Source organism: Ictidomys tridecemlineatus, chromosome 6 (assembly GCF_052094955.1).
Source record: "Ictidomys tridecemlineatus isolate mIctTri1 chromosome 6, mIctTri1.hap1, whole genome shotgun sequence".
In the NCBI taxonomy this organism is placed as follows: domain Eukaryota; kingdom Metazoa; phylum Chordata; class Mammalia; order Rodentia; family Sciuridae; genus Ictidomys; species Ictidomys tridecemlineatus.
In genome coordinates this window covers 190,304,294-190,325,229 of record NC_135482.1, presented here as the reverse complement: position 1 = coordinate 190,325,229, position 20,936 = coordinate 190,304,294, and the positions used below count along the sequence as shown (strand labels likewise).

At 40.9% G+C, this 20,936-nt stretch overlaps 1 protein-coding gene across 6 annotated transcripts in view; it reads left to right on the top strand.

Moving 5' to 3' along the window:
• Nalcn (sodium leak channel, non-selective) overlaps window positions 1-20,936 on the top strand; it is a 313,063-nt gene that overhangs the window by 203,888 nt on the left and 88,239 nt on the right. For 4 of the 6 annotated variants that reach the window (XM_078016298.1, XM_078016301.1, XM_078016299.1 and 1 more), the window contains exon 15: window positions 6,746-6,820. The exons of the other annotated variants lie outside the window; for them this stretch is intronic. In XM_078016298.1, the coding sequence (XP_077872424.1) occupies window positions 6,746-6,820 (75 nt within the window). The remainder of the gene's footprint in view (window positions 1-6,745; window positions 6,821-20,936) is intronic. 6 annotated transcript variants of the gene reach the window in all.

Sequence of the window (20,936 nt, the reverse complement as noted above, 5' to 3'; positions counted from 1 at the left end):
TTCTCAAACCCTTAGCAGAGGTGAATCTGAGCTTTCTTAGGACGGTGTAAGAAGTGTAAGAAGGCCTGAGAGAAAGAGAGTCAGATGATGGCCAACCACTGTGAAAGGAGCCTTTGGAACCTGGAAATTTGCTTTGGAAATCCATTAAGCAGGAAGTTCACAATTCCACTAGCATGTCATTATATCATTCATAAATATCCTAAGGGATTTCCCGGGCTTTGGGAGGCTGGTAAGTGTCATTTTCCACACCAAAGGCATTGTCAATGCTGAAAATACCCTAGGAATGAGCATTATAATCTGAGGCAATTGAACAAATAGATACCTGAAGTATTTATTTTGTTATTCTCCACTTTTCTCATTGAAATTACTGCTTCATAATGTATCGATATTGATCATAAAATATGGATACATTAAATCAGTTGAATATTCCACAACAGATCAGAGAACAGATACTATGTTGAATATTAATATAATCAAGTAGACAATACATGAAATAAATAAATGGAATTATGTGTTTATTTATGTACAATCCAAACATCTTTCTGTTGAAAGTACATGTGTATTTTAACCAAGTTCAAGAGGAAGCAAGGTCTTTTTTCAACTGAAATTGCCCAATTTATAAAACAAATAGTGATGTAGTATGCTGGGTTATGTTCTAAATGGAAATATTATATAAATCTAAACATTAAAAATAAGTGAAGTTTCCTGCATAACTTAGAACTGGTGGTATATGAAAGTGTTTCATGTACATGATGAAGCTCTTGTGATTTGATGTGACAAGTCCCTGTAAAATTCTTCAGCACAGGACTGAGAGCTTAACATAGCCTGTAAGCCACACACAAAGGGATGGAAACCCTTTGGGCACAGCACGTGTGGGTAGACACTGACTGAAGTAAGATGTAGATATCGATGTCATGGGTCCAGATTATTAATGAGCCCTACCTCAGCCTTCCATAAAATGAGAACTAAAAAAAAACACTCAGAGATTTGAGGAATGATTCCTGCTTTCAGAATGAGGATTTGTCACTCATTTGCATGACTTAGGTGCCATGTGTTGGTGAGTGGCTGGCACTCAGGCCAGCCTGCTCCCCCAGACCAATTCCTCCCTAGGTGTGTAAGAAAACAATGCATCGAGACAAGGTAAATTAAGGATGATGGAAACTGGGCTGGCAGCCTCCTCTCAGTTCTATTTCTTGATCACAGTGGTTATTGTCACCTTCTTAGAGCTTCAGAAAAGAACTACGAAGTAATTCTCACCTTCTGGCAATCAGCTGCCAATTCCCCATGCTCTCCTGGATCTTCCATTTCTCTTCCAGAGAGACTAGCTCCATCTTTGTTCATCTTTCACTCTGGGTGTCAAACTGTCCTATAAAGGGACAAGGAGACAAAGATAAGCCAAAAATCCATGTCAAAACAGGTTCAGGAGAAAACTCATTTCTGTTTTAAACTAGTTTCTCATTTTGCTTTAATATATCATGTTAATAGACCAACAAAGTTTAAACATTCAAAGATCTCTATGGAATGAAATCAAGGTTAACACCAGCTTAGTGCAAACTTTAAGCTTTCTCTTATATTAGTCTTAAATTTGTTACCAATGACCTCCCCACAACTGACTCTTCTCCATCCTGTGAGTTTGGTGCTCCTATTGCAAAGTCCTATAAGCTTTCCCTAGGAAAGCCAAATCTTTTCCTGCATGAGTCTTGCCTTCTCCCATCTACCACAAAAATCACATATACCATGACAAGGAGACCCAGCAGTGACCATCCCAAGTCTGCCTCTGCTCTGCGGTGACCTGAGGGTGGCTTTTTTCTCTTTGCTCGGAGAAGAATTAATTTTTAGAACAGGAAAGAAGCATTCTGCATCTAATCACTTTTTGTCAAACTGTATTTCACACTGTTTAGTCACAATTTCAAAGAGCCAGGTTGAAAGGGCATTAACAGAAAAAAAACAGAATTTGTAAAAGGAAACACTTAACAGAGGAGAAACTGAATTCATCATATTCAACTATCATAACCGCCCTCTCGTGTTTCCCGACCTCTGTCTGTGGTGCTCAGGGAACTGCTGCCCTGACCCACCTCTCAGCTTGCCCAACATCCTCCCTGGGAGCTGGAGTGAGCCAGCCACATGCTCTCCAGCTCCCTGCTTTTATCACAGTCTTCTCCTGGGTACATCGATTCCTTTATAGTGCAACCTCGGTGTCTATCGCGTTTCACATTCTTAAATAAGATGTCCCATGCACCCACAGGGCACTCAGAAATCTAAATGCTCAGAGCATACAGAACTTAGTTTGTGATAACTTGAATAGGCTTCCTTTCCCTCCCCACCTCTGCTCAAGTTTTCCTTCAGATGTCAGCATTTTGAGAGGAAATAGGAATGCTTTCCCGAATGGGGTATAAAGGGGGTAATAGCAGTATAGACTTGCAGCTAGGCGGGTTCCAATGGCCAAGACCTGAGCCCACTTCTTGTCTGGACTTTCAGGGGAAATAGGACCAGGAACAACCTGGCAGAGTTGGGTAGCTACGTGAGGAGTCTGGATAGAGAGAGGTCCAGAAAGCTCTCTGAAAAGCAAGTCTCCCTTAGTTCCATGTTTAACGGCAAAACCTCCAAACTTTTCTGAGCACGGAGGGCTGATATAGCTTATGTTGAAACAAAAGCCCAAGGCAAAGACCACAGAGAGCAGAGTGAGTTGAATGGGGAACTCAAAAGACCTGTCTGTGCCATAACCTCTAGAACCTGTGAGTGTGGTCTTACTGGAAAACAGGCTTTTGCAGTTGTAATTAAATTAAGGATCTTGGGATGAGATCATCCTGGATTATCTGGATGGGTTCTGAAGCCAATGAAAAAATGTTCTTGTGCTAGTATTTCTTTGCTGTGAACAAAAGACCTGTCAAAAACCCCATAGAGGAGGAAGTATTTATTTGGGCTCATGATTTCAGAGGTTCAATCCATGTTCAGCTGACTCCATTGCTCTGGGCCTCGGATGAGGGAGACCATCATGGTGGAAAGGCATGTTGGAAAGTTCCACTCATGGCCGCTGGGAAGCAGAGATGGAGAGGGAAAGGGGCCAGGAACAGATATCAGCCATGCACCTGCCCCCAGTGACATACTTTCTCCAACCACTCCCCACCTGCCTAGAGTTACCAGCCAGTAGTCCATCAAATTATTAATCAATTAAATGAATTGGTCAGCTGGCAAGGTTACAGCTGCCATGATCATTTCATCTCTGAACATTGATACATTGGAGATGATGTTACCAACCTAAGATCTTTTCAGGGGATACTTCATTTCCACATGATAACAGTTCTTGGAAGAGATCCAAAACAAGACAGGAAGGAAGAAAAGAAGGCTTTGTGAAGATGGATTCAGAGACTGGTTAACTAGTGACAAGCCAGGGAATGCCTGGGACCACCAGCAGCTGAGAGTGGCAAGAAAGGATTCTCCCCTGGAGTCTCTGGAGGGAGTGTAGCTCCTGTGCACACCTTGATTTGGGACTTCCACCCTCTGGAACTACGATACAATAAATGTCTTAATTTAAGCCACCAAGCGTATACATTTCATTTCAGTAGCTCTGAGAAACTCACATGGAATATTGCTGGGAATATTGCTGAGCTTTCCAGAACTGAGGTGGTGGCCACTCTGGCAGATGGAAGCCTAGAGCCCTGGAAACAAGCATCCTCATCCTCATCCCGTGGGTGGGGACTCAGCTCAGAGTGGACCAGATGCCCTAAGATGTGAACATCCTTGATTGGATCACCCCTGAAGAAAAGGAACAGGGACATTGTTTTAACTGTTATTGAGATCTAGAAAACTAAGTTGAATTCATATAGCAATATTATACCTTCAGTCATCATAAGAAATGGAGGAATAAACTAAATTAAACATGTATAGCATAATCAAGAAAATCATTTTCACATGCAAAAATTGATGTCTCTTTTATGAAGATTATCCTACCCACTAGGTTTTTGAAAGAGGATTTAATGAAAAATGATAGCTACAATTGGTTCAGCTATTATTTTCACATCCATAATATTTTATAAATGAGGGCATCGGAACTCTTCATTGGCTAGTTATTGTCATGCAGCTGGTAACTGTTAACCAAGGTCTCTGACCCCAGCCTCAGTGCCCTCCTCACGAGGCTGCTGAGTGTGTCCCCTCAATTTAATTATGAACTCCACAGCCGAGGGTGCAGTGTCACTTTGTGTTCCTGACCGGAAAGGGCCCAACATAGGCACGGAATCCATCAGAGTGCGTTTGTTGTTAATCGGATGACATAACCTCACTGTCCTTTAGTAGCCCAGCATCTGTCCAGTGTTGGGGAAATAATTAAAAGCAAAATCTCCTGCCAACCCAGAAAAACCTCTCCATAAGAGTAGAAAAGGAAGAAAATTTCATACTGAATAAGCATCAAGCCAGATGGCAATGGGCATAACCAGCCACCTGCTGGAGGTGACAAGGTTGGAAGAAATGCCACCCTTTTGTACCGCCAAATTACATGCGTGTTCTTGAGGTAAAAATAGCTAGTCTTCAAGTAAGAAAACTCAACAGTACCATTTGTTAAATATAATTCATCCTAATTTACCTGGTGACTGCAGTGGCCATCTGTGGGAGTTGACTGCCTACACCAAGGGAAAATCAGTGACAAGTAGGTAGTGTTACAGCTTGGCCACCAGGTGCCTGGGTTCCACTCCAGCCCTCCCACGAGAAAGGGACTTGGGGCACTATCCCTCCTGATTTTATTCATCTGTCAAAGAGAGAGCCCCAGTCCTTAAGAAAACCATTCCTGGATTACAATCCAGTGAGTGGCTCATTTAGATTTTAGGAAGATTAACATACATCTCAAAGGGAAAAAATGCACAATTAAAACTTTTCTAAAGGAAGAGAAACAGTCTTCCTTTTTTCCCCTATTTAGCATTTTTTTTTGACGTGTGTTTGCACTTTTCCTGGAGAGAGAGAGAGAGAGAGAGAGAGAGAGAGAGAGAGAGAGAGAGAGAGAAACCCAGTTAAATTAGGACACAGAGCAATCCAGGCCCTGCTCAAGGGTCAGAGGGTGGCAGAAGCGGGTGATATAAGATAGCCTCTATGTGGGGAGACTGCAAGTGGGCACCTCAGAGATGGGGGGTGAGGATGCAGGGAAAAGTGGGTTCCACCTCTGACGTGATTTTTATCACTGATATTGTGGGAAAGAGGCAAAACTTGGAGTGAAGTGTGAATATCCAGTTTAGAATAAAGCCTGCTTCAGAATAAGCCAGTGGTGTGGCAGACCTGGTGACAGAAGAAGCCACCGATGGACCATTCTGGTTCTTCTTCACATTTTGAAAGGATCCCAAAGGACATGGCTATTAAGAAGAAGAATGCTGGCACTTTTCCCCAGCCAAGCATAGTCTGCCACAATTTATGATGCTTAGGGCCTTTTCCCATGGTTGTATACTCCACTAAACTCAGAGAAAAGCTCATCATTGACTTCTGCCTAATCATCTCTAATACTTTAAAGTCAAGATAAGTGCCTCAACTTTCTTACCTACATGCTCAACTGTCTATTACTAATAAATGAGAATCATTTGTTAGGAGAGGGAAATTTCATGAAATACAAAAAAAGGGGGCAAATTGTATTCAGTACACAAAAGTACGTGCTACGTGCTATTTGCATTTCTAGAGTAACTGCCTTCCAGTATTGTGTCTGTTATTCCTTTTTATACATAGTTGATTTTCCACCATATATACTCTTAATTTAACATTGTAATGTGTTTTCCAACACTGTAAAAATTTAGAAGTTGCATTAGTTATCTATGGCTTTGAAACAAATCCCCTGTATCTTAGAAGCTTCTTAGTAAATAAACCCTTATTCCCTCAATTTCTGCCACCTGGGACAGGCTTAGCTTGGTGTCTCGAGTTCCGGGTCTCATGAGGTCATAGTTGGATGGGGCTGCAGTCATCTTGAAGACTTTCCTGGGGCTGGAGCATCTACTTCCAAGATGGGTCACCTACCAGTCTATTGGAGAGGTCTCAGTTCCTTGCTGGTTATTGCTAGGAGCCTCAGTTTATCACCCCGTGGTCTCTTCATAGGGCTGCTGGAGGGTCCTCACAACATGGCACCTGGCTTCCACCAGAATGGTGATCCAAGAGAGAGCCCAGTGAAGACACAGTGGCTTTTCATGCTTCACCTCACACATTGTATGCTATCTTCTCCACACCCTCCTGGTTGTGCAGTATAGGAGGGGACCACACAAGGGCGACAAGAGCAGAGGCTGGGAAGGGCTGCGGGTGCAGCCCTTGGAGATGAGCTGCTGCAGTGGGATTATCTACACGAGGTGAATTTTATAGATCCTTGGGACTCTCCTAGCGATGGATAAAAGGCTGGGTGTTATTTCCAGCACTTCATTATTACAAACAACTCTCCTATACACACCTTTGCCGATCAAGCTTTCCACCGTACTTAAAATTACTTTCTCTGCATAGAGTCCTAGAGGTGTGACTATTGAATGAGAAAAGATTTTTAATTCTTTTAAAATTGTCTTCATAAAAAGTTCAATGTTTTATATTGTTTATTTCAGCTAACATATGCATTTCCTTTTATGTCTTTGTGACAAATGCCTTAAAATACCTATGTAATGATTCTCAACTGCATGCTTATTTTTCACTGAATGAATTCTATATATGATGTATTTTAGGTAGATATTCTATATTATATAATATTTTGTTACTTTTGGCAAGTAGGTTTTTTCATTGTTATTTAACCATTTTATAGATCCTCCTGAGTTTGTTTGTTGCTGTTATTTTGGACAACTTAGAACTTGATGAAGATCTAAAGAAGCTTAAACAAGTAAGTAATGGAGGGGGACTTTAAAATCTGCATTTGAAAAATAAGGGCAAATTGTGTGCTTGCAGTGATATTAAAAGTTTGAGCTTCAAAGCAAAAAATATTAGAATTTAATAAGTGAAGACAGTCTGAGTTGGAAAAATGTCCTTTTTAAGTTTAACTTTAATAACAACATGGGAGATTTCCATGACTTTATAAATATCTTAGGAATAATTTTAGATTATTACTTTTGAGTTAAAAAAATAAGATAGGTCTAGTTTAATAAGTTGGATTTGAAGACCATTCTCCCTCTGTCATTGAATGAAGGTTGTCTGGAAATCAAATGCCACAGGGCCAGGTTGCCAGTTCTCCTAACTCTATGTAATACTTTTGATCATCATTCCATCATAAAATATGAAACATCAATTTATCTGACCTTAGGCACTAAAAGAGAATTTGCTCTACAAGCCCATAGGGATTGGAAGAAATTTAAAAGAATAAATGATCAGATATGTGCCCACTTGTGTATGAAAACAGACTGTGTGTCATGGCAGTGAGAGTTGTACCCTATAAATGGACATGGGAATGTGTGGGAGTTATGTTACGTTGGTAGAAAGATGGTAGGGTGGCCAGCTATTCCCACAGTTTCTGTTGCATGGAGCATAGGGGAATTGGTGGTTAGCTGGTGAAAGAGTGGGCTCTCAGAAGACTTTCTTGGATCACCAACACACAAGAATAGTTGAGATGTTAACAGCAGAAACACAGCTCTAAAACAATCCTGTTGGAATTATATGAAGGCCCTGTACATTCAGAATTTTCAGAAGTTGTCTATTTTTAACACAGCAGGGGAAAAAAAGTAAGCTTTTTTGGAAATATATCTAATGGTCACTTTAGGCATTTTATTATATTACTCTTACCTCCAAAACCACTGCTTTTAACCAAGGGTATCAGTAAGGAATAAGAATCTGATAGGAAGATTCCCACCATGAGCATACTAAACAAGGTCCTAAGTTCTTCCCTGTCCTGGAGCTATGCAGAAGACACTCACAGATGACTTCTCCAGATCTTTTCTCTTTGTGGCGGCAGTGATAGGTTCTTCAAATACGATTGGGAAGCTCTTGCATGCCATTGACACAAAAGTTTTATGTGGATTCTAGTTGAGGAAAAATATGCAATGTGTCAGTACAAAATTGAAATTCATCAACCGTATAATTTGACATGACCAATAAAAATCTGCAGCTGTAGAAATACTTCAGACCATGCTTTTCAAATCTGGTATTAGATATGGATTTTCCTATCTGCCATGTTTATTATGCAGAAAATTTGAATGTCCCTGATATAATACATTAAAATGTGTATTCTATACATAAAATGAAAATATTCTGTTTTTTCTAACTGCTGTAACTGCCAGATTGAATGTGATATTAAATAACCATTGGCTGAGTAAAATGCTACATGATTCCAGCCCACATTAAAATAGGATTTCTGCTAGAAAGCCGTAAAATAAAATTTTATGTAGCAGTTTTTTTAATTTATGAAATAAAATCTCAGAATATTTCGCACTGTTGGTTTTTTCAGTATTTTGAGCTATTTTTGTACCCATATATGCATAGCCTATTTAAATTTTTTACTTTTTGTTTTTGGCATTTATATATCCAACCATTACTTTAGGCATTTCATTTTATTTTTATCTGACACCATGGGAAAAACTAACAAAAACTCAGGACCATAATTGGCATCTGAATTTCTTCCTCAACTATGAAGTTAAATAAACGTGTGGCTCTTCAATTTTACTATATATCATTAGTTATAGAAATGGCTTTTATTTAGACATTTGCTCTGTATTAGTGAAGTCTGTGCTTCTGGAAATTCTGTATGTCAGAACTGGTTATCCAATTGTGCTAGCCCACATTTTGGAGTGTTTTCTTTGAATAAGGAAAAATATTTGGGCACTGAAAACTCTAACCATAAAGCAGCAATTCCATTTCACTAGTACTTTTCACATTGCTCTTTATTCCTGATTGGATTGAGACTACAAATCTATTAAATTCTTCTACTGATCTCATACCCAAAAATCACTGAGTTTCATACTTGGAGCTATTATTGTTTTAAATATTATTATTCTAAACTAAAACATTCCTGGTTCGCTGTCTTCCATTTTGCATAAGAAATTTTTGTATTTTCATTGGTGTTGACAATTGCGCCATTTTTATGTCTCTGGTTTACCTTATTCTCAGTGATCTTGGCCTTTGAGGTAGAATAATTTCATGAATACACACACACACACACACACACACACACACACAGGGTGGCCTCTCTCCAGGTCCACACACAAGCATGTGTACCTGTAGTTTCACACTGTGTTCACAATCATGCAGATACCTGATATTTACAGTCTTTTACAAGCTTCTTAAAAATCTGTAATCAAAATGTTGTGTGAAATGTTTGTTTATTAAATTTTCCATGTACACAGGTTCAACCCCCAAGATTTAAATGTATAGACTCTACTTTTACTATCCCAGATAGAGAAAGGAATGGAAGGATTGTTAGGGGGAAAAAAATTTTATTTTCCTGATGTTTCTAGTTCCAGAAAATACTACATATTCCAAATTCACTATTTGCTAATTCAAATTCCAATTTTTAAAATCCTTTTTTCTATTTTTACCAATCTATAGGTTCATATAGCTACGGTAATATTTGCTGTATTCTTTCTCAGTGCCAGGTGCTTATTATGTCCACTTACTGTTCAAAACAACCAGTCAATACAGGTATTATTATTTTATCCGTATTACAGATGAGGAAGATAAGTCACAGAGAAGTCACAGAGAAAGATAAGTTACAGAGAAATTAAATAACATGTCCATGGTCACACAGCTAACAAATGACAGAGCTAGGATTTGAACCTAGGCAATTTGGACCAAAAGCCTAGGTTCATCATCTGTAAACTATGTTGAAGCAAGCTAAAGCCATATTATGAGTGATAGGTGCAGTGGAAGCACTTGCTGATAAAACTATTAATTTTTTAAACAAATAATGATGCTCTAGATGACAGTGTCATCATTATATTCACCAAGCAGCTATTGAGGTAAGGCCCAGTTCTCTGAGGAATGGTGGTGAATTAAACAGTGAAGTCATTAAAACTCTCCAAAATAGTTCTTTGTTTCCCTTAAAAAATCCGATGCTCTAGTAAGAGGCACTGGGAGTGGAATGCTGATGAGAAACGTTCATGGTCAGGGCACCTTGTCCCTTATGACTTTGGAGCAGTGGCCCTTCTTGGACAGGTACGTGATATGCCTGCAGCAAATCAGCAGTGGTGAGACCTCCAGAGATCTTTATGAATGTGTGGGTTTTTTTAATCCATTGTGGTAAAACACAGAAGTTGATTCATAAATATATTTCAAGAGGAATGGGGACCTATGACAGTGACCTCTAAAATAGAGAGGCTGAAAAGGAAGACCCTCAAGGGCTGGAGAGATGGGGAGAAAGCAGCGTCCATGCTTGGGAGAGGCCATAGCACCCAGAAGCTGGACAAGATGGCAGAGAGTAAACATAGAGGAAACGAGAATGCCGAAGAGAAGAAGTGAAGTTGGAAACCCTCAAGAGAGGATGCTCAGGGAGGTGTGTGAATGGACCCAGTGGTTAGGGCAGGCGTGTGGTCACGCGGAGCCGGGAATGCCAAAGGACCCGGTGCCTTCCCACTGGAGGCCTCCGTGCTCTGCATGATCAACAGCAGGGACTGTCCCTTCCCTATGTGGACACGTGACGCCCTGTGTTTTCCCACTATTTTCCTCTGTGGTCTCCTTCCACTTTAGACAGCAGGGTCCAACCGGGGATGCTGGCCTCTCCGGGCCCACATGAGAAGGTGTGGGGCTAGTGGGCCATTTTAACACTTGAGAATGTGTAAAGGTGTTCTGCTCTTACCCAGTAGGAGACCACATGCTAACTACATGCCACGTCAGTACGTCCAGTCCAGCTGGAAATCCACAAGTCCTAGGCAGCAGCACTGATTCCTTAATGCCAAAGCTCTGAAGTCTCCTCATAGAGGCTTTCTTTAAAAAAACAAAACAAAGAGGTGGGAATGAACTTCGTATTGCTTACTCAGAGCATCTGGTGGAAAAGGTTCTATTGTTTTGTTTTTGATTTTTGAAGCTGGGTTTCAGAGGGGAAGTAAAAGAGATCTTGGGACAAAGTTAGAGAGGTTCTCATGTAAAGTGCACATTTCTATCATCCCTCTCCAAGGTATCACAGTCAGTGTCATCGTGGTCACACCTGTGGCTTTTCATTTGTTACTCAGATAAATAGTGCTATTAAAAGTCACCCTAAATCAAAACTACTCTAAAATTTTATCGCACTTGAGCCCGAGTGACAATCATCAAGAATACAAGCAACAATAAATGTTGGGGAGGATGTGGGGAGAAAGGCACACTCATACTTGCTGGTAGGACTGCAAATTGGTGCAACCACTATGGAAAGCAGTATGGAGATTCCTCAGGAAACTTGGAATGGAAACCCCAGTTAACCCGGCTATCCCACTCCTCAGTTTATACCTAAAGGACTTAAAATCAGCGTTCTACAGTGATGCAGCCACATTAATGTTTAGTGCAGCTCAACTCACGATAGCTGAACCATGGAACCAAACTAGGTGTCTTTCAACAGATGAATGGATAAAGACAATGTGGTACATATACACAATGGAATATTTACTCCACCTCAAAGAACAAAATTATGGCATTTGCTGGTAAGTGGATGGAGGTGGAAAATATCATGCTAAGCAAAAGTAAGCCAATCCAAAAAACAAAGGCTGAATATTTTCTTTGATATGTGGATTGCTCATTCATAATAAGAGGGGCACCTAGGAAAGAATAGAGTTACTTTGAATTAGGAAGAGGGGAGTGAAGGGAAGGGAGGGTGTATGAGGGTAGGAAGAATAGAATGAATCAGACATTATTACCCTAGGTGCATATATATATATATATATATATATATATATATATATATATGCATAATTGGTATGATTCTACATCATGTATAACCAGAAGAATGAGAAGTTATACTGCATTTATGTATGATGTATCAAAGTGCATTCTACTGTCATATATAACTAATTAGAACAAATAAAAAACAATGATATACCCTTATAAAACAGTGCAATAAAAAAATAACCCCCATCATGCATCCATGCAAAATTTCTCTGTTGCTTCCTCTGTGTGTAGGATTTAAGACACAAGAGCTCCCTAGCACAATAGCACTCTTTTGTAGCTGCTATAATTTATGTGACCCCATATCTAATTAAGTAGAGACTATTTTTCTCTTTACAGCATCCCATGAACCCAAATCAGAACCTGAAAATAAATAAATAAATGCACAGCACACTCACATAGTTTTCTACATGAGATCAAAAAATTAACTAGAAATGAGATTGTCTGTGAATGTGTGATCTTGGTGAGTGCTGAGAACACACATCAATTGGTATAGAAGCAAAAAAACAAGAATAAAAACTTGTCCCCAAACTGTTCTTGGAACAGTTATGAAATGATAACCTTGAAGCTGAATGGTAAGGACTAACACTAGGAAATGAATAAATGTGGGTGGAGTTCTGCAAATTTAGAAAATGAAGAGAATTCTTTCAACTCTAGTGATTTTTGCAAGTGCAGTGTGAGAAAGATTTAAAGGGTTTTCTTTAAAGCAGTATAAAATTCATTAAACTATAAGGAAAAGCCCACAGAGAAGCCTCAGGGAAAGAATCATTGAAAACAGAAGTATAGATATTCTGTTTAGATTAAATTGAAAGCTGTGAAATTAAAAATTGCTTCCTCTGCTCTTGTCCAGTCTCATTTGAATCCTGGTTCAAGTGCAGTGACGTCCTATCTTGATGGAGTCCACTGCAGGGTGGTGGGTACATTTTCACAGAAGCTTCTAACTCTCATTAACTGGGACGTTTTCTTTTTAGAAACGAAACTCTTATATTCTTTTTTTTATTATTATTATTCCTTTCTTTTTACTCCTTTTCTTTTCCCCATGGTACTATGGTACAGGGCCTCGTGCAAACTAGGCCAGTGCTCCACCACTGAGCTACATCCCCAGCCTTTTTTATTTCTTTTTTTTTTTAATATGAGCTCCAGGTTAATATTTTTTTCACCTTGAGTGAGGGTTGATGTTATGTGTCAGGTTGACTGGGGTAGGGGATGTCCACGTAGCTGGTGTAACAGTATTTGGGGTACATGTGTAAGGTTACTTCTGGAAGACATCAGAGTGTGAATTTAGGTGTGAGTTTAGCAGTTCCTTCTCACCAGGAAGGCACTGGATGCTCCAAGGGTCCAAAGAGAAACCAAAGGTGGGGAAGGTGAGCCCCTCTCTCCTAGTTCCCCAAGCTGGGTCACTCGGCCTTATCACACCTAGGAGGGGACCTGCACCATCAGCTCTCTGACTCTCGGGCCGTCAAGCTCTAACACTGGTTTTCTTGGGTCTCTGGATTGAGGTGGAAACTCATGGGACTGCTCAGCCTCCATGAGCCCATGGCCGTCACCTTATAACCAATCCGTATCCACTGGAGTTCTGACTGATGTCTTCTTACACCCCGATGCTTCCATTTTCATGTTTTGCCTCCTGCATTGAGAGCTCATTCCAGATTCAGGGCCACAGCAAGGAGACAGGGATGGTGCTGGAAATGCCTCCCAGCACCCTGGCTGCCATCTCATAAATCTGAGTGGAGCCATCTGTCTCCTCAGTGTTTTGACACCCTCCCAGGATGAACTCAGCCTAATGTGGTGTAAAACTGAATGACATAACTGCTCTAATAATACAGGTAACTGCTGTGTGTAATGCTGCCAATTGAAAACTTCCTTGTGCAGGGCACTTCAGATTTAATTCTGAATATTCAAAACATGGAGACTGACATTCAGGGAAGTAAATTCCTGCCCAAGTTCATGTAATTTCCAAGTGCCTGAGTTGGGATACCATGGACTATCTAAACCAGAATCCTTATCAAAAGACACTGTGCTCTGACAAGCATCTGTCCATGATGAGAAGCATATCTAGAAGGTGGGATGAATGAGATGCTTATCCAACTTATAGACCTGCATATTCTAGGAATCCAATTCATCATCAGAATAGAGCTTAATGAGTCAGAAATCAGAATTGGATGAGGGATGGGGAGGAGGGTGGCATGATTCAAATCCTAATGGTGTGGTCTAAGAACACCTGAGATATTCCTTATTGTCATCCCAGAGACTAAGTCTCCCTTCTGTAAGCCCGGGCTCTGGATATTCTTGACTATTTGCTACAGGTTTCTGTTGTGACAAGAGACATATGATGACCAAGAAACTGTCTCTGTCCTCAAGTAACTTGTGAGATGGAGAGAGAAGGTAACAAACAGACACTTTCAGTGTAGTAGTGATCCCTATGAGGTGGTCTATGAGGGCATCTAGAGCAGGTAAAGAGACTTGGGTGGTGCAGAGTTGGGTTGCAGAAAATGAGGAGTGAATGACAGCTAAGAAAGTGAGGGTCACTTTTTGCTCTCAGATCTGTATACTCTGCATTTTCTGACAGATCACTTAGTTCCTGACTGATTCTTAAGTATTCTTTTAGATACTATTAACACCATTTACTACAGTGCTACCCAATCTTTTTGCATTGTGGTATGAATAGATAATGGCATCTGTACAACACCCAGAGTCAACAGGGAGGAACCACCCCCTGGAGGCATCAGATATCTAGGAGGTAAAGGACTGACCAAGAGGTAAAGGACCCGTACCCTGAAGAACCTATAATCCTTAGTAGCTGAGAGTTGGAACTCTGCATTTTACTAAAAGCCTTCCAAGCTACTGAACTCCACTTAAAGCTACTCTCAATCTTTCAGTTGGAGGTGACTCTTCATTTACATTTGACTGCCCATAAATTTCCATAATGTAGATCTTAAAAGATCATCTTATATTGCATTTGATATGCTATTTCTGAAATAGCTCCATCAAAAAAAAAAGTTCGACATTTTTAAATAATAAATTTGTATGTCACACTAAGACATGAACAGTAATAAGATCAGTTTAAAGAAACAAAGTGGCTGAGAACTGTTTGGATCAAGGTTTAAGCCAGGAAGTCATGGCAAGGCTCAGAATATGAGAATATCAATTATCAACATCAAGACAACACAATATCAATGTAGAAGTCAATCCACAAAGTGGAAACTGCCAACTGGGTTTCTCAGAGTCAAACAGGTAAAAGTCAGGGATGTAGAAAGTCAGATCAGAACAGGAGAGGTACCTGTAAGACTTGATGCCCTCCTGGGTTGACCTGAATTGTGTCCCTCAGAAAAATATAATGAAGCTCCAACGTTCAGCACCTATAAATGTGACTTCATTGGAAATAAGGTCTTTACAGATGTAATGCAGTTAGAATCAGGCCATGAGAATGGGCCCAATCCAGTATGGCTGGCACCCTTATAAGAATAGGAGAAGGAACACAGACAGACTTACAGGGAGAGCAGTTTGTGATGGGGACAGAGTTTGGAGCCATATGTCTACATGGAACCCCGTGGGTTGAGGAGGTCCCCAGAAGCTCTCCCTTGGAACACCTGTGGGTCTCACCCTGCTAGCATCTTGACCTTAAGACATCTAGTCCCCAAAATAGTGAGACAGTAGACTTCTGCCATTCTACCCACCAGGTTCTGATACTTTGTAGCAGCAGCCTCAGGAAACTAGCGCACTCTGGAGCCTCCTTCTCTGGCCTCCACAGCAGCGACCCCCTTCTGAAGCTGAGAAGGGGCACAGCTGAGACCATGGACAACTGGAGTAAAGGAGGCTCTCAGAATTCCAGGCAACCAGGAGAAGCTTTCTCAGCACTTGGAGGAACTTCCTTCTGCCGTGAATCAAACTAATCCCCAAATTTTATGAATTTGAAAGTTTCTTGGAAGAAGAGTTTCTATAAACCCTTCCAAAATTTCAATATTTTAGGTTATTTAAATCTCCTCCATTGAACAAGCATTAAAACTGCACACCTGAGACTCTCTCTTCAGCTTCACATGGGTGACTTGTTGGTTGTATCATCATTTAATTGAGCTGGTTCAAAATGATTTTAATGTAATTTTTCACAGTGCTCTGCAAGGTAAACCTTCAGATTTTAAAGAATGGAGTTTGGAGGGAAAACATGCCCAATCATGGGGAGAAGATCCTACTCACTTCACCTTGATGTGAGCCACTCCTTAGCACTGAGGATGCTCCTCTGCTTACTTCCTTAATCAAGAGAACATAACTTTTGAAAACAATGAGCTTACTGTACTGAACCACTTAAAATAGCAAGGCTGAGAGTGAAGAGTCCCCCGAAAGCACCTTCTGTTTCCAACTCCTGCCACAGACAATGGGAGACTAGATTGTTCTGGCTCTAAGAAAAAGAGTGTGGCCACTGATTTTCAGACTCCTGCAGTGTCTGACAGCTGTTGAATCAAAGAACACTTTCATAGCTGTTAGAACTTGTTGGGAGGAGTTGGAATAAGACTTACCTGTTTAGACCTCGACACCAGACATGAGTGCTAGAGATGTCACCGCCCACAGTCCTTGTGGACTTAACTTTCACACAGCCTCTCCAGTTCCTCTTCTGAAGTACTTTCAATTCTTCCCAAAGCATTTTAACCATCTGCTTGTTCATTTATTCATCAAATATTTTAGTCCTTGCTAAGTACAAGATTCGGGACCAGGCACAGGGGAAGTAATAGTACATAAAATGCTCTCAAGTCTAATTTGAATCAGGTTGAGTATCCCTTATCTAAAATGCTTGGGATGAGAAGTGTTCTGGATTTTGGAACATTTATAGTCTTTAGTGGTTGAACAGGACTGATTTGCTCAACCAGTATCTGGTGTGTCTTATTTGATTGGATAAGTTAGGTTCCCCGTTCTTCTGTATTGTCTTATATGATTGTTTTCTACCATTTTAAGGATTTAAATTGAGACACCATCACCACCACCACCACTAGGTTCTTACCAGGTCCTTTCCAGATCTCATTCTCATCTGGAGAAGTCTGGTCTCTTTTAGTCTCACTGGGCTGCATCTAGCTACACTCACTGTGCCCAGATCTGTTATTTATGGCCAGTGTCTGTTGTGTCTCTGGTGTTCGTGCTGTATGGGTTTTTTGATATATTTATTTCTAACCTTTCCCCTGTTTCCTACTGGGAACCTGCTGACAGCTGCCCACCCACGCACTCAGCCCCCAGCATAGGCAACATGAAGGTATCACCACTAGGGGGCGACATCCAAGCCACATAAAAGCTGGACCAAGGATGTCCCTGACTTGTGCCATGGGGTCTGGCACCAGGGCTACTGCCCCTGAGCCCAGTGTAAGACGTGGTCTCTCAGGGTAAGAAGATTTTTTGTGAACTCAGGTGATTTTACCATAATGAAATCCTGGGCACATTAATAAATGATGTCACACCACATCATTTCTTATTTGTGTGTGGATAAATTGAAAGCATAATTCAGGAAAGCCATGCATCCATTCCAATCCACTTAGATCATTGGCTCTTAAAATTCTTCATGTCCTGTGATTTTTTGCTGTAAAGTTATAGGAAAGTGATCATATCACATGACCTCAATGTAGGTTTGAATGCGTCATTTCATCTTTGGATTTGTGGCTGAAAGCTTAGCGCTAAGCCCTTCACCTTCTCAGGTGAGCCAACAGCAGCTGGGTCCAGATTCTGTCTTCCAGAGGTGACTGTCAGGACCTGTCCTCTACTCCCCATCATCTGCCTGCTGCCCCCTCCCTTGTGGATACAGTGGATACTGGAGTGAAGGTGTGTGTGGGCATCAGGGTACAGTGTGACATAGATTAGTCATCCTAAGGGCAGGGGGAGGGGAAGGCTTCAAGACTGTCACTCATCCACATAGGGGCACCTGGAGAGCTAAAAGATTGGCTCCCCTGGCTGGATTTTGAGCTGGAGGGCCAGCAGAACTACCTGGTGCAGCCACGGGATAGGGCAAGGGGAGATGACTGGTGAAAGGCACTGGTGTCTTCCCTCTGAAACATGGTGGGGTAGGGGCAGGTGAACATGCCCACATGTGGCCTAGAGATTTCTGAAGGTAACAGGCCAGTCTGTGCACATGTGGCAGTAGGTTACAGGACTATCTAGAAGAACACCTTATGAGACCCCAGCCCCTCCTAGTTCTGTGCCATGTCATCAATTGCAGAGGGGATTTCAGTGGCTCCCATACTAGAGGGAGGCAGGGAAGCCAGAGGCCTGTAGGCCAGGCCAGCTCAAGAGATGCTCCAACCAGGGAGGGGTCTAGGAAGAGTAGACTCCCTTTCTGTTAGGAAACTGGAGACTGGAGACTGTAGAAGGCTGAAGCTTACGTACTACATGTTTCCCATCAGCAAAGTTCATGAGCTTTGAACAGGTCTAGATCCAGACCAAACCAGACAGGACCACCATGAGATGTGGCTAGCTTCCTAGGTTGATCCCTTCTTGCCCTACACCTCACCCTGGCCTGCACTCTGGAGGTGCAGATGCCAAAGAAGGAGATGAGGCACAATGAAAGAGGGGACCATGTTCCTCCCTAGGACACCACCACAAGTCCCACTGGTAGTTTAGCATGGTGGGAGGCGAGGAGTGTTTGGATCAGATATGAGACTGGGCTGCACTACACCAATCTGTAATAATCAAGATAGTTCCAAAAGTTGCCAACCAGTCTTTTTTACTTTATTCATAGTTCAGCTTTCCTATAATGAGGATCAGTGATTTCCTGTGAACCTTTCCTTATTCTATGCAATGCACTTGCTCAGGACTAGAGCAGGGGAAATTGCTGCACCACAGCATTCTAGCACACAGCCAGGGCTATGCTGAACATTCTGCACTCTGGTATTAACAAAGGAGCCATTTACATATTTCTAAGAAGTGAGAATCATATATGTATGTTATTTTGTTTGATGTTATTCTTATTTCTAGGCTGTTTTGAATAAAATATGTTGATTAATGTAAATTTTCATAGTGCATCTAATAAGCCCTTTTATCAAAGTATGCAGAATTTAACACTCTATAGTCGACCACAAGCATATTAAGTAATGAACTTGGAAATGCAAGATTTTTGCCTGGAAAGGAAATACTTATGGGAACAGATTATTGTGAGCTTCAAACCCCAACCAAAGACTCCCATCCAAAATATGTCTTCTTTACATTTAATTTAAAGTGCTGTATTTATTTTTTGAGAATACCATTACTGACACAACTTAATGTGTACTCTAAAGTGAGACAAATAAAGAAATTTATAGTGGCCAGACATGATAGCACATGCCTATAATCCCAGCTAGTCAGGAGGCAGGAGGCAGGAGCATCTCTTGAGGCCAGCCTCAGCAACTTAGCAAGACCCTATCTCACAGTAAAAAATAAAAAGGGCTGGGCAGAGGTGTTTAGCTCAGAGGTAAACACCTCTAGGTTCAATCCCAGTTTAAAAAAAGAAGAAGAAGAAGGAGAAGGAGAAGAAAGGAAAATAAACAAAGGAAAGAACTTTTACTAATAGAAAATAAGAGCCAGATTTCACACTATCAGAAGTTACAGATAACTGGGAAAATGCCAGAAAAGCCCTGTGGTACTGGATTGGATAGAATATGCTAGGTACATGCACGCATAAAGTAGTAGTATATTACGTACATGGTAGTACAAAATAACATACATGTATGATTCTCACTTCTTTGTGGTTATGTAGGAAACACACATACATGTAGGTAAGTGTATGGAAACTAAATGCAGATGTGTGGTTCAGCTCCATAGGTACATGGCTGGCCCTATGTGTTGGGCAGGCCTAGGTGCAGTAATATAGTAGTTTCCCTTTTCTGAAGTTTCTCTTTCCTTGGTTTCAGTTACCCAAAGTCAACTGCAGTCTGAAAATATCAAATGCAAAATCCCAGAAACAAATACATCATCCATTTGAAATCATGCGCTGCTCTGTGTTGAAGTCTTGCCCATCTCCTGTGTCTCCTGTCCACCCGTCCTGTTGTATCTGGGATGTCATCCCTTTCAGATGGACTGTCAGGTGTCCCAGGGCTTGTATTCAGCTCAACCTTAATATTTACATAATGGCTGTAAAGCACAAGAGCAGTGAGACCAGCAATTTGGATATGCCAAAGAGAAACTGTAGGGTGTCCTCTAAGTGGGGAAATGGAAATTCAGAGAGGGCAAGACCATGTTTCTATAACTTTCATTACACTACATTGTTATGATTTTCCTATTGCATTACTAGTTATTGTTACTCATCCCTTAGTGTGCCTATTAATAAATTAAAATTTTATCATGGATATGTGCATATAGGGAAAAAAAACAGTCTATATCGGGTTTGGTACTATCTGTGGTTTTAGAAATCCATGGGAGTCTTGAGACACAGCTCCCATGACTGAAGGGAGATTGGGTATGAATAACCATGGAAAAAAACTAGCACTAAGCTTCTGGTCTCAGCATTTGGTAGTACCAGAAAGTAAGAAGGAGCAGAAGAAGAGATGAGGGAGGGGAGGAAAAGGGGGAGGGAGATAGAATATAATACCTCTAAGGTAGAGGAGTCAACTGAAAGAGCCCCTGGTGCCCACAGCAGGATGACTTTGGGCAATAAAATAACTAATAGTACTAGATTATCACCTAAATAATGAAATAAACAGCCACAAATCTGTTTATGTAAATGCATTATTGAAAAAAATAAATAGAAGAGACAACTCTTTTTTCAAAGAATAGTTCCAAATAACAAAATAGAAATGACAGCACACCATGTGGATACCACAGATACAGTCACTGCAGGCAGGGTCTACTCATGAGTGCTAAAATTAGTGCACGCAACTTTAAGGAGAAATAGAATATTGATGTGGCCTCTAAGTGTCTCCTCCAAATGAATGCTTAAATGATTACAGTAGTTTTAACAAGTGTCTGTAAATTCTTTGATATTCCTCTCTCCAAAGGCATAAAGCTTAACTGGCCTCTCCCTAATATCAACTGGGATTCATATTGGCTCTTAACTGATGAAGGAAGAAAGGGAAATTGCTATGATCTTATAGTGAAGGAAATCTGGCAGATGACTCCTTGCTCAGGTGACTGTAATTAGCATCACCAACAATTGGCATGTCGATGTCACATATGCTTTGACTATGGTGGAAAAGGCTTATAATTCCAAAGTGTTC